This window comes from Natator depressus, chromosome 1 (assembly GCF_965152275.1).
Source record: "Natator depressus isolate rNatDep1 chromosome 1, rNatDep2.hap1, whole genome shotgun sequence".
NCBI classification, from domain to species: Eukaryota; Metazoa; Chordata; order Testudines; family Cheloniidae; genus Natator; species Natator depressus.
The window spans coordinates 46,545,739-46,559,454 of record NC_134234.1 but is presented as its reverse complement, the minus strand read 5'-3'; the positions used below and the strand labels follow the sequence as shown (position 1 = coordinate 46,559,454).

General features: G+C 46.6%; 1 protein-coding gene across 2 annotated transcripts in view; it reads right to left on the bottom strand.

Annotated features, from left to right (window-relative positions):
• The window catches only part of MTUS2 (microtubule associated scaffold protein 2), a 470,923-nt gene that overhangs the window by 7,762 nt on the left and 449,445 nt on the right, over window positions 1-13,716 (bottom strand). For both annotated transcript variants that reach the window (XM_074959063.1, XM_074959073.1), the window contains 4 exons: window positions 12,721-12,794; window positions 9,258-9,356; window positions 7,625-7,744; window positions 5,993-6,090 (listed from right to left, as the gene is read on the bottom strand). In XM_074959063.1, coding sequence (XP_074815164.1) covers window positions 5,993-6,090; window positions 7,625-7,744; window positions 9,258-9,356; window positions 12,721-12,794 — 391 coding nt within the window. The remainder of the gene's footprint in view (window positions 1-5,992; window positions 6,091-7,624; window positions 7,745-9,257; window positions 9,357-12,720; window positions 12,795-13,716) is intronic.

The following is a 13,716-nucleotide window of genomic DNA, read 5'->3' as shown; positions in this document are numbered from 1 at the left end:
AAAAGATCATGAAGACTAAATTGATGTTCCCTTCGGGTCAGGTTTAAAGCATGTTGGTGGGGCACTGTGTAACATGCTGTTCCTTTTCTGTGAATAAATAGGACATGTTCAACCTCTAGGGTGGTCAAGCTAACACTGATCATGAGCACAATGGGCCACTTAGCTCAATGCCATGGATGTCAGGTATCGCAGGCCAGGGGAGGCTGAGCCTCCCCAAACAGCCAGGCATGGTCCTGCATATGATCTGCCCTGAGGCCCCTCCTACTTCCCGCTCTACCCTCCCGTGGGCCAGGGTTGGGGCTGGGGCTAGGCAGGGCTGGCCTGCGGCCAGGGGCTCGGGGCGACTGGGGCCGGTGCTCAGGCCACCCAACGCTGGGGATGACCACCTGGCACTCCAGGGCTAGGGCTGCTTGGGCCGCTCGCCAGGCACTCTGGGGCTGGGGGTGCTCAGGTTGCCCGCCAGGCACTCTGGGGCTGGGGGCGCTCGGGCTGCCCGCCGGGCGCTGGGGGTGCTCGGGCCACCCGCTGGGCTCTCCGGAACCGGGGGTGCTGGGGCTGCCCGCCAGGTGCTCTGGGGCTGGCGGCACTGGGGCACGTCACCTGGCAATGGGGGTGCTGGGGCCTCGCTGCCCGGCACTGAGGGCACTGAGGCTGTGCCGACTGGCACTCTGGGGCTAGGGGTGCTCGGGCAGTCCAGGGACGAGGGGGGCAGCCGGGGCCACGGTGGGGATCTCGGGGCTCCAGCGGGGGCAGGGCGGGACCAGGGGCTAGCCTCCCCAAATAGGTGGTTCACGTACTGCCCATGCTCTATTCAGAAATTAATTTGGCTTCATGTTTACAACATTTATTAAATATCAAACTGAACGTTTTTGGAGAGATTGCTACCCAACTCTTTTTTAACTTTTCCATGTATGCTCTGAGCTGCGAGAGCAGAGTGTGTCTAAGGAGACTACCAATGAATTCGTTTTATACTGCTGCCCATCACTGCAGTATCTGAGCACCTGCCCTGTAAATCCACAGCAACAGCGAAGTTCTTAGGGGACCTCATGGAGTCTCTGACACGGCTCCTTTTTCAGGATCAGCTTGGGGGAGGGGTTTTGATTTTTCTTAAAAGACTGTATTACTTTCCTCTTCCCCTGCCACTGCACAGCAATGTGGGCCGTAAAGCTTTTATGCAAGCCCAGATAGGCCAACAACCAACCAATATGTGCCTGCCTGTTTTCTGAGAACAGTTTAGCAGGATGCTCATTGAGCACATTTAGGGAGTAACCCTACAGATCTTACTCCCGTGAATGATTCTCAAAGCCAGTGAAGGCAATGGGGCTGCCCTCATAAGCAGAAATACGCATGCAGCAGCTGGAGAATCAGGCCCTCAGAACATATTAGCCTCTTTTACATGTAATACTGCTTGCCAGCTACACAGGGTGATATCCAGTATTACAGTGAACTTGGTAGACTGTCAGCCAATATACTCTCTTCTGTGACACTAATAAACACTGCAGCTGGCGGCGGGGAGGAGGGCTGTGAGTTATATGCACAACCTACAGGTAATTTAGAGAGACATTTGAGTAGAATAGTGCCTTCATAGCCAAGCACCCGTGAATAGGTTGTGCAATACAGACATGTCCTCAGAAGACAACCTGCTTTAGCATGCAGATAGGGAAAAGAGCCCTGGCTTGTAACACTGCTTGTTTCATCTCCCACCTGCTGTGTCAGGATAGCGCTGTTTCTGCCGTGTCAACTGATGTCATGTAACCAGACACAAGGAGAAACAAGCGTCACATTGCATTGGAGATTGAGGTGGCTTTTCCCTCCTAGGTAGAATACAGTGCTCCTGCTGCCTGTGTGCTGCCACGTACTCCAGCAACCCTACCACGTGCTTGGTCACGTTATGCCAGCCTTGCCTGTGTCATTTTATTCACAGAATCATGGATTCCAAAGCCGGAAGGGTCCACTGTGATCATCAAGTCTAACCTCCTGCATGGCACAGGCCATAGAACCTCCCCAAAATAATTCCCAGAGCAAATCTTTTAGAAAAATATCCAATCTTGACTTAAAAATTGCCAATGATGAAGAATCCACCAGGACCACTGATAAATTGTTCCAATGGTTAATTACTCTCCCTGTTAACAATTTACACCTTACTTCCAGTCTGAAGAACTCATTATTAAATATTTGTTCTCCATGTAGGTATTTATAGACTGTAATCAAGTCACCTCTTAACCTTCCCTTTGTTAGGCTAAATTGACTGATGAGCTCCTTGAGTCTGTCACTATAAGGATTGGTTTCTAATCCTTTAATCATTCTCATGGATCTTCTCTGAACCTTCTCCAATTTATCACCATCCTTCCTGAACTGACACAGAATTCCAGCAGCAGTCGCACCACTGCCAAATACAGAAGTAAAATAACCTCTCTACTCCTACTTGTGATTCCCCTGTTTATGGATCCCAGGATTGCCTTAGCTCTTTTGGCCACAACATCACACTGGGAGCTCACATTCAGCTGATTATCCACCACAACCCAGAAATCCTTTTCAGAGTCTGTGCTTTCCAAGACAAAGTCCCCCATTGTGTAAGGATGGCCTACATTCTTTGTTCCTAGCTGAATACATTTGGAGTTAGTCGTATTAAAATGCATACTGTGTGCTTGCACCCAGCTTACTGAGTGATCCAGATTGTTCTGAATCAGTGACCTGTCCTCTTCATTATTTACCACTTCCCCAATTTTTGTGTCATCTGCAAAATTTATCAGTGCTGATTTGAGGTTGATGGCGTATGAACAGATGCAAAGTGATTGCACATTAACAATACACACACTGCCTATGAAGACACATGCCCCAACTAGCTCTTTTCCATCTTTCAAGTAGGATTTGTCATGGGTGCTATGGAAAAGAAACCAGTTATTATTCTTGTATCATCTAGAGACCCCCCCCCCAATTGAGATCAGGACTCCACTGTACCTGTCACTGTATCAGCAGAGGTAAGACACACTCCCCTGAAGAGCTCACAGTTTACAGAGCCAGGACAGACACAGAGTGGGGGAAGGAAGCATTACTATTCCCATTCTATAGCAAAGGATTTAGGGGCTACAGTGGATGAGAAGCTGGATATGAGTCAACAGTGTGCCCTTGTTGCCAAGAAGACTAACGACATTGTAGGAGCATTGCCAGCAGATCGAGGGACGTGATCATTCCCCTCTGTTCGGCATTGGTGAGGCCTTATCTGGAGTACTGTGTCCAGTTTTGGGCCCCACACTACAAGAAGGATGTGGAAATATTGGAAAACGTCCAGCGGAGGGCAACAAAAATGATTAGAGGGCTGGAACACATGACTTATGAGGAGAGGCTGAGGGAACTGGGATTGTTTAGTCTGCAGAAGAGAAGAATGAGGGGGGATTTGACAGCTGCTTTCAACTACCTGAAAGGGGGTTCCAAAGAGGATGGATCTAGACTGTTCTCAGTGGTAGCAGATGACAGAACAAGGAGTAATGGTCTCAAGGGGGAGGTTTAGGTTGGATATTAGGAAAAAAAAATGTCATTAGGAGAATGGTGAGGCACTGGAATGGGTTACCTAGGGAGGTGGTGGAATCTTCTTCCTTAGAGGTTTTTAAGGTCAGACTTGACAAAGCCCTGGCTGGGATGATTTAGCTGGGGATTGGTCCTGCTTTGAGTAGGGGGTTGGACTAGATGACCTTCTGAGGTCCCTTCCAACCCTAATAGTCTATGATTCTATAGATGGGAATCAGAGGCATAGAGAGGTTAAGTGATTTACCCAACACCACATAGGAATCTATGGCAGAACTGGGAACTGAACGTGGATCACCAGCAATTTAACTGCAAGCAATTCTTCCTCCTTGGGAGACTAGCCCTCTCCTCTGATTGCTAAAACACCTGGAGTTCTCAAGAAGGAGGAGGAGGATGTAGAAAGGATTAGAATCAAATATTATCTCCTCACTGTCTCCATCATCAGCCACCTATTTTAACACTATCTACTGTACGCTGATTCCCGCCTTCCACTGTAGGAGCCCCCCACCACGCCATCTGATTGGGCCATCTGATTGGGCCCACCCCTACAGTTATGCTGATGCCTGTATATACAGATCTTTTCATGTCCCCACCTCAGAGTGGGGCTGCCTCTCTCCTTCCTAGTGAGGTCAAGCAGCAGGGGTCACTCCTATTCCCTGCATCTGCCCAGAAGGCACCAAAGGAACAGGGGGCTTGGGTACTGCTCACTACATGATCTTAGATTGCCCAGTACATGAGCCCACCAACCTGCCCGAGTTGCTCCATGCCTGTACACTGCTGAGCTTAGGGTTTGGCTTGTGTTACCCACCTGAGTGGCAGATGGCTTTCTGGAGCTGGCCTAGTGCAGGGCTGAGCTACTTGACCCTTAGAGGTTTACGCTGTGGACTGGACAGAGCCCTAGTTGAAGAAGGCAAGCAGTGTCATAGATTATTTTAAAGGATTACACATTTCTTGAATGAGAATAGCCCCTGCTGTTACACTAGCTAAGATAAAATGATATGGGTTATCCTCCTGTCTGTTGTTCAACCTGACCACCAACTGAGGGCAAGAAGACATTTCACTCCACACATAACGGGGTGAATTGTAGGAGTTTTATATTTTCCTCTGAAGCATCAGGCATTAACCACTGTTGGAGACAAATTACTGGATGTCATTAGATTGCCTCTGTGTGAAAAATCTTATGTTAACCCCTCCCTATACCCATAGCCTTCCTTAGAGGTTTTTAAGGTCAGGCTTGACAAAGCCCTGGCTGGGATGATTTAGTTGGAGATTTGTCCTGCTTTGAGCAGGGGGTTGGACTAGATGACCTCCTGAGGTCCCTTCAAACCCTAATATTCTATGATTCTATGATCTAACAAGGCTGAAAAATGATTTGCTTTAAAGTTGACTTTCCAGGTAGATCTTAAGTTCAGAATCCTCTCAGAATAGTTTATTTTTAAAGCAACATTCCCCACATTGAGAAATGTATATAAAAGAAACAAAACACACCACCTACAAGTGACTGTGGTAACCTATCTCCTAGAGCCATGGTTTTCAACCTTTTTTCATTTGTGGATCCCTAAAAAATTTCAAATAGAGGTGCCAACCCCTTTGGAAATCTTAGACAACCTGCAGACCTGCAGGAGTCTGCGACCACAGATTGAAAACCACAGTCCTTGATGAATGCTGATGGGGCATATTTGCTTTTAAATGTCTATGTTCAGGAAGCTTTGGTTCATATATATATTAGGGAACTCCTGAAGTTAAGACCCATAAGGAAACCCAGCCACTAAGGAAAAACACTCTTTTAACTTAGCAGCATCCTGTCTGCAAATATGTGTAGAAAATAACTGTATCTAACTGACATTGAGTGTTAACCTGGTGAGCCTGGAAATGGTCGAGATGTGATACCATTTGTTGGGCCACAATGCCTACAAAAAACTTGACAGTGGTCAGGTTGTTGCTGTGCTTGGCCCACAATATCAATATTGTCTCACTGTTTCCTGGTACTCCCCCGTCTCGCTGTATCCGTCTGGTGTCTTGCACTTAGATTGTAAGCTCTTTGGGGCAGAGATTGTCTTTTTCTTCTGTTTATACAGCGCCTAGCACAAAAGGTTCTACTGCAGTATAGAACAGAATAGAAAACGCTAAAGCAGCCTTAGGTACAGTGACGCTACCAGCTCAGTGAGTATATTACAGTGCAAACTGCTAGCTCTCCCGCACCCAGTAGCTGCTGACTAATAGTGCGGCATTGACTCCGGACTCAGAGGCAACTGGGACTTTTGTTCTCAGTGGCGAGGCCGGGAGCTTAATGTAACATGGTTATGTAGCCAACCTCCTTTATGCGAAAATAAGCAGAAGGGAATTAAAATGAGTTTCCGGGGGGGTGGCGGCGGGGAATGCTCTCGAAGGTGCTGTTAGCCCCGGGTAGTTGTAGTGTTACTGGTTCCTGTAAAACTCAGGGTGGTTCCCAAGTCTCTGCACGAACCTGGTCACAAGGGTATTCCGATCAATCCGGACTCTCATGTCTTCGTTCTGCTGTTGCAGGACCTGCATTTTTTCTTCCAGCATTGTGTTTTTTTCAGCCTGCAACACGAGAAGGGCTTGTTGAGTTTGCAGCAGTCGCAGCATTTGATGCGGGGGAATTTGGGGTTTAATCCCTAGGAAGAAGCTCTCTTTTCCTTACAGTTAGAGCTAACAATCCTTGTCAGGGGAAGGTACATTATCCTGGCTGCAGATGCGATTTTAGGTTGTGAATGGTTCACCAGCACGTCACTCCCATGAAATCAGTGGGGTGACACTGGTATGGCACAGGAGTGAGGCAGCGGTGAATTAGGTACAATGTTCGGAGTCAAGAGAGTCAACCTTTCCCCCCCTAGTACCCCTGTTATCCATACTGGACCCCTCTGCTCCGCCTGCAGAACCTCCCGAATGTGTGTCTGAGTTCCCCCTCCCAAAGGGCAGGGGAGTCATGGTCCCCTGACATCTGCTGGGGTCACACACCCCACATTGAGACCTCCTGTAACAGGGTTATATAAATCTTATCCCTCATGGAAGCAGAACCCTACTGTCTGGCATGGCTGAGAAACAGCACAAACAGAATGACTGGAGACCACCTAGGCCAGGGCATGCCACTGTATCAGCTGTTTCCACATTCAGCTTTAGCTTAAGGAAGCAGCAGGTTAGAGAATGTTGTTAAGAAGTCTGAGCTGCGAAGGTCTATTTCACCCTCTATCCGTTCAATCAACTGCGTTCCCAAACTTCCCCATAAATAGAAACAAAGCTTGCTGAGTGCTGTGCTAAAGCAGCCAGCCCGGCTGCCCCATTGTGGCAATGGCTCATCCTGTCACTGTGTTAGAAGCCTGCTGTAGTTCACACAGGTCAAGTCTCACAAAATGGCTTCACTTTACAATGAAAACATAACTCCTGGTTAACTGAAAAGTTCATACCTGGGGAGACCAAAACACAAATAGAGAGAGAATAGAGTGGCTAGGAGGCAGTGTTATCTTTATGGTGGGGAGCTATAATTCAAAGCACTCACAGCATGACCCTAACTTGGGATTTCTGGTTGCACCCTCGCTAATTTACACTACTGAGCAAGACTTCTCACCAATTACTGAATTAAGGAGCCACACGGCACAAGTGTCCTCTCCTTCTTCCACCCATGTTGCTCCCGCCTTGTTGGCTGCCCCTACTCCTGACTTTGGAGGCAGGGGACAGGGACAGCTGGTGCTCCATACTTAGCTATAGGGATGCATGAATCACAGCGGCCCCCCTCCTCCACTGTCTCCTCCCCTAGCTAACCTCCCCCTGCAAGCGGAGCAGATTTCAAAGTGAAAACCAGAGAGACCAGCACGGGGAATCAAGGAGAGGTTTTGGGGGATGTTATGGGGGATGAAGGAGGCCGGTGGGGAAGTAGATAAAAAGAAGCACCCCCTTCCCACTCTCCCTTTCAGAATGAAAAACTGGGACACTTCACAGGAAAGTGCAGGGGGCAGAAAACAGTATTTAGCCCTCTGTGATCCCTTCATTGTGTTTTTCCAGTCCCAGCCTCCTCCCACTCCAGTTTAGCTCCTAGCTTCCTATCTCCCTGTTCTGGGAGGGGAAAATGATAACTGACCAGCTTTTCCAGTTCCATGATCCTCTTTTCCTGTTGATGAATTAGCTGATTTTTCATTTCCAAAACCTGCTTCAGGCTATTCATATCTTCTTCTAAGTGCTGATATGGAGCTAGTGCAACCTAGGAAAAGAAGGATGACAGTGAATTCTAAGTTTTCCAACTGTAATCATGTATTCAGCCACTTGGTAAAATTTTCCCAAACACCCAACTGATTTAGAGCCTAACTCCCATGAAAGCCAAGGGGATGCAGGCTCCAAAATCACTGGGGGTGTTTTGAAAATGTTACCCACTATCACAATTCAATCATTTTAGCTATATACCTAACTTCATAAGAGAGACACGGTGGGTGAGGTACTTGCAGTAGGTGAAAGAAGTCTGAATGTTACTCAGTACCCATGACCCAACCCACTGCTAGGTCTCCTAATACATAGAATTGTTTATGTCTGTGCGGAGCTTTACTCTTTCTGGAGAAGAGCACAAGTGTGAAATAGCAACAAAATTCGGAGACGGGGGCTGGGTGTTTGCAGGTTAGAACAATAACGGATCACGCTGTCTGTGGTGTATGTGGCAAAACAGGTGAACTATTCATAAAGATTAAAGTCCCAGAGGGGAGAAAGACAGTGAATCGGGACACAAAGATGCTGCCCTTTCCAGCTTAGTATCTCTGAAGTTCGGGGGCTAGGGTTCAATTTACCAAAGCAGTACTGGCCCACACTTTTTTCTCAATTACACTGAATGGAATCCAGAGTAACACCAATGACTTCAGTTACTTCGGCTTTACAACGGTACAACTCACTCCACTGTCACTGGTGTCAATACTCGGGATTTACAGCAGTGTACCTCAGAACAGAATCTGATCCTTTACACACATTTTGCTCTGAGAGGGCAAGTTCACCAGCATACCCCAGTTGTTTTGGCTGCTCGGATGGAAAGAAGCAGGCGCTGACCTCAATCTAGCTCATGGAAAGTTCTAGAAAGGCACTAGAAAGCAGGGAGTTCTGCATTCTCAAAAGGTATGTGGGGCCCAATGTTAGAAAATGGTCTTCATTAGGTCCAATTTCCTACAGAGTCTGCTAATAATGGGCTTCATTTCGACCACCAGCTTTAGGGATTCTATCGCTTTGTCGTATTTTGAACAGGATGTTGATGGAATAAACCTCTCCTGTGATATCCCCTGGGCCAGACAGTCCATTACAGGAAAAATGAGGACGGATAGCAAAGAATCCCAGCAGGGTGAGGGGGAGAGGCACATTAATATGAAAAGATGTGAAGAGGAAGGAGAAACACCACAGAGGGGAGAAGAGAGAGAGGATTGGGGGTACTAAAAAGTAATGGAGGGAGCCAGAGAAAAAGCCCAGGAAACAGAACTACAGAAGCAAGTGAGAAATAGACAAAATGAAGCAAAACCAGAAATGGATGGATAATGACCCAGTAATAAGAGAGAGTGGGAGATCTTTGTATCCAGAGCCACGTGTAGATTCCAACCCCCCCTACAAAGCTCAGGATCCAGAGCTTTGGTTTGGGCCCATTTGAGCTGAGATTTCCTTTGCTAATAATCTACCAATACAAATGTGGGCCACATTTACAAGCAGGTCCTGCTGTTTTTAAAATGTATATTAAGATTGTTAGCTACCTCTAGTTGCTCTTCAGTGTTTTTCTTTAAAGCCTCTTCAAATCGCTTTGCCTTGTCCCTTAGAGAATGGCTCTGGAAGGTGAGGGTATCTACTTGGTCCTGCAATTAATGACAAATAAAAAAACCATTAGGCTCTAATGATGCAAATCATTTCCCACCACTGCCAAAGTACATGGGGGAACTGAATAGAAGGGCTTAGAATCTACTGCGAGGGGACATTTTTACATGAAATCACTCAAACTCGCAGTGGAGATTTTGATAACTTGGTAACTAACAGAATCAGGATTTCACGTGGAGAACCTGAGATTAATCATGTGGTTAGCTTAAATTGGCCACCAACAGCTGCTTCTAAAACTGTATCAAGCTAAGACATCCCAGCCCTTTTGGCTGTGTGAGACCCAGTCCACTTGCTTTGAAGGACAGGCATGTTTGTGTCATACTCATGAAGCAGATAACCTCTACAAGATTAGTGCTCCTCAGGGATCAGGGTGGGGAGGTACTCAAATACTGCCCACAATCCCAAGCTTCAGAGCAGCTAGAAGCCTCGGCTAAAATGATAAGCAGTGAAAGAGTCAGGAGCGGTGCCAGTTTCTTCCCAGTGGGGAGGCTGAGGTGGGCTACACAGAAAATTGTGGGGGCTGCACCCCACATCACCCCAAGCCCACACCCCCTGTTCCTCCTCAGGTAAGTTCTCGTCCCACCTCCTCCTTCCCCCTTGGGGCCCCGTTCCCAGACCAGGTCGGAGGCCGGAAGCCAGAGCCAGGCAGTGCAAGGCAGCTGATGCGCTGGCTGGTGCCATGGTTTGAGGGGCCATGGCACTCCCCCGTCTTCTCCTCCTGCTGTTGTTGCTTGGGGCCCCAGGGTTGCAGCTCCTCCTCAGCTCCCCACCACCCTTCGACTGCTCGCAGCTGACCTGGCTCCAGGGCTGGCAGACCCCTCAGAGAGCAGCAACCATGGCGGCAGGGCCCAGGAGCATGGGATGGAGCGGGTCAGTCCAGGCCGCTGTGGGGAACCGTGGACCCTCCACCTGCCCTGAGTGGCGTGCCCCGGCAGACGGGGACACAAGCCAGGGGCTGCTCTCAGGCCTCCTGGCCTCCTGTCTGGGCTTACTTCTGCACTGCTGCTGGTGACGGCACTGCCTTCAGAGCTGGGTGGCCAGAGAGTGGTGGCTGCTGGCCGGGCACCCAGCTCTGAAGGCAGCACTGCTGCCAGCAGCAGCTGAGAAGTAGCTGCATAACATTTAACCTTTGCCCTGGGAGGGGTGGCTATAGGAGGCTAAGACAAATTTTGGGGTGGCTATAGCCCTTGCAAGCCTCCCCTCCCCCCAGTGCCACCTCCGGAAAGAGTTAACATTATTGACTTTGGACGGTCATCATTATGTTTCAGAGTTAACACTCCACTAAGATGAAAGGGGGTTATTCACAGCACTCTAAGGACCAAATGCTAAAGCCCAAATAAATGGGCTTTGCTAGGAGGCATCAGATGGGTTAGGGGAAAATAATTCCCTCTCAGTCCAGCAGCTTGGTTCAGAATAGTTGCAGAGCCGCTATCCATCCGCTTTAGCAGCATCTGGGATCTCTGCCATCTACGTGAGGAAAACGATGAGGTGGAGAATTAAGGATTGTGGAGTCAAGTAACAAAGGATCTGCTTGCAACTCTTCTTCCTTTGCCTTGCTAGAAAATTTAACTTGGGATCTGAAAACTACGCTGTGTTCTTTTTGCCTCTTGCATCATTATCAGTGACAGAGATTCTGCAGTCAGAATGTAGGTAACTCTTTTGATGATGATGTATGAGGCAGAACAGAATCCAGCTTACTCCTTCGTCACGGCATTAGCTCTGCAGCACTAAAACAATACTACAGGTTAGAAAACAACTCACCTAGCCCAGTGATGGGACTCAAGAGACACTCAATGTACTTTTGACCCTGGTGAAGGCTTCAGACTGAAACATGTAGCTGCTATTGATCCTACTGCTGTAGCTAGTCTCTTTAATTACTTTATGGAATAAAGGATTTTAAATGTTAACCTCAGTGAACCACTGTCTTGGAAGTTTCAGTACTCATGCAGGTGCATTATTTAACAGTTATAGCTCTGCCTCATGGTGAGCACAGAGTTCCTGATTGTGGCCTGTGGATAACTTTGCACGATAGCAAGGAAATCTTGTTTTTGTAAGTAAGCAAGATACACAGCAGGGGACCAATGATTTGAGAAACAATCTGATCAGAAAAGTGATTGTATTAAAATGGCGCATTAACAGGTCAAGATTTTAATATTCCTACCTTACGTACAGCATCTGCAAAAGCTGCAGTTGCTGTGGAGGCCAATCATTTTGATGTTCTGTCTTTTGTCTGCGTAAAATCTTAACCATAACCTTCCATTAATGTAGTTTATTGCACCGAATAATAGAACCACTGATAGAATTTTCAATTCTATAGCTACACAGTCAATGCTGCTGCAATAGCTGTGTGGAATTGTGCAAGTTACCTGTTTTTTGAAAAGCAAAATTAGTCTTTGACTAGATAAACAAGCAGCGCTAACACCATTTAACATGGCACCTTTACTTGTTCATACAAGAGCTGCACATTTAGCATGCATCACAGGGACACACTTTCTCCTGGTGGATTTCGATCTCAGTCTAGAGAACAGAAAGCTGAATTTCACTATACCCATTCTAAGTTGATCTGATTTTCAGCTGGTCATTATGGGGAGAAATTGTGCCAGGCAAACAGACAGCATAGTGCAAGTAACAGATTAGAGCTGCAGAACCCAAAGGGGAGATTTTACAAATTGGTATATAAAACTATTGTGAGGACAAGAGTCCAGCTGGGATGGATGAGGAAAGCTAGATTTTGCTCCCATTCACTTGGCTGGGAGCAAGATGGGCCTGAAGAAGGCAAATGAATCAAAACATTTTTTAAAAAAACTTCTTAAAATCTATTTCCCCAGTTGCAATTTCTTTGCTTTTGGGGTTTTCCCTCTTCTCCTTCAGGCACTTTTAGCATTTTGCTGCTTCCACTGGAGGGAGAGAAGCTGAGGAGGCATCTTTGTAGCTAGCACACAGCTTGAAAAGAATGAGCACAAGAGCCAAGCAGAGGAGAGGGGTTAGCCAATCAGCACAGATAAAATGTGCATAATTGCTGGACAGTCCTTTAAAAATCATCATACAGTAATTATGCAAATCCCTAAACTCGGATTGACTAATAACGACAATTAGCCAATCAGAGTGCCGGGATTCACATACTATAGTTATTGAGAACTATTGGCATGGTCATGTTGCAAATCAGACATCCAGAACCCATCCGTGTGTGGGGGGCTGCCTTACTGAGAAAATGCTGTACAGTTAGGGGGCAGTAACTATACAGCAGCCCTCAGACTGGCTGAGAGAATTCCATGTCACTAAATTGCTATCATAATGACCAGTTTTGCAGCATCATTGGACTTTGGACATAACGAAAGTATTAACCTGGAGTGACAGCCGCAGTTTTTCAAAACTCTCTTCCAATTCTTTCTTTTCCAGTTCGTGGGCAGACATCAGTTCTAGGGAAAATCCACAAACATTACATTGCTAAATGGGTCTAAGAAACAGTATAAATCATGGACAGCGAGTACATTTATCTTCCCTATCATGAACCAAACTTTATTAGGAAGGCAGCTTTAGTGGACTGAGCAAGTCCTAGGAGCCAGGCAATAACTCACTGCTTGGCCATGGGCAAATCACAAAAGCCTAAATTTTCAAAAGCATCCACTGATTTTGCGTGCCTCCATTTCTGAGGGCCTTGTAATCAGAGGTACTGAGAACACACAGCTCTCACTGAGTCTGACTGGAATGGTGGGCGCTCAGACCTCTGAAAACCAGGCCCTTAATATTTCTAGGCATGCATCAAAAACTGAGGTACACCGAATGAGTGGACAATATTAAGTTTGGGCCTTAAATCTCTTGTATGTGTCCAGGTCCCCATCTGCAAAAATGTGTGTAAGAATATTTACCTAGGATTCTTCACAGAAATACTGGGAGGGTTAATTAATTAATGAGCATGTTGTACTTTGAAGATCATAAAGTACTATATAAGTATTATAGGATTCTTTTTATAATTATTGGAATAAGTCACCCAACTATGATTTAATAATCAGAAGTAGATTAAAGTTTAATAACTAAACCAATTGTAGCAAACTGTGATTGAATAAATAAAATCGGCTCTCTCCGATCAGCCTTGTTCATGAATGCTTGGAGTACCTTACAATTTAACTGGTGCAATGCCATTTTCATCCACAAGAGGGTACTTGAAACCTGTGCTAGGAGAAGAACGCACAAAAATTCTGACAGCACATGCCTCAATAGTAACACTGGAGTTCCATCATTGAAAAATAAAGTAGTTGAATAGTTAAAAATATCCTCAGTCAGGGAAGAGTTTTGTTTTCAAAAGGAATAATAATTTTAAAAGATATAAACTATTTTCTG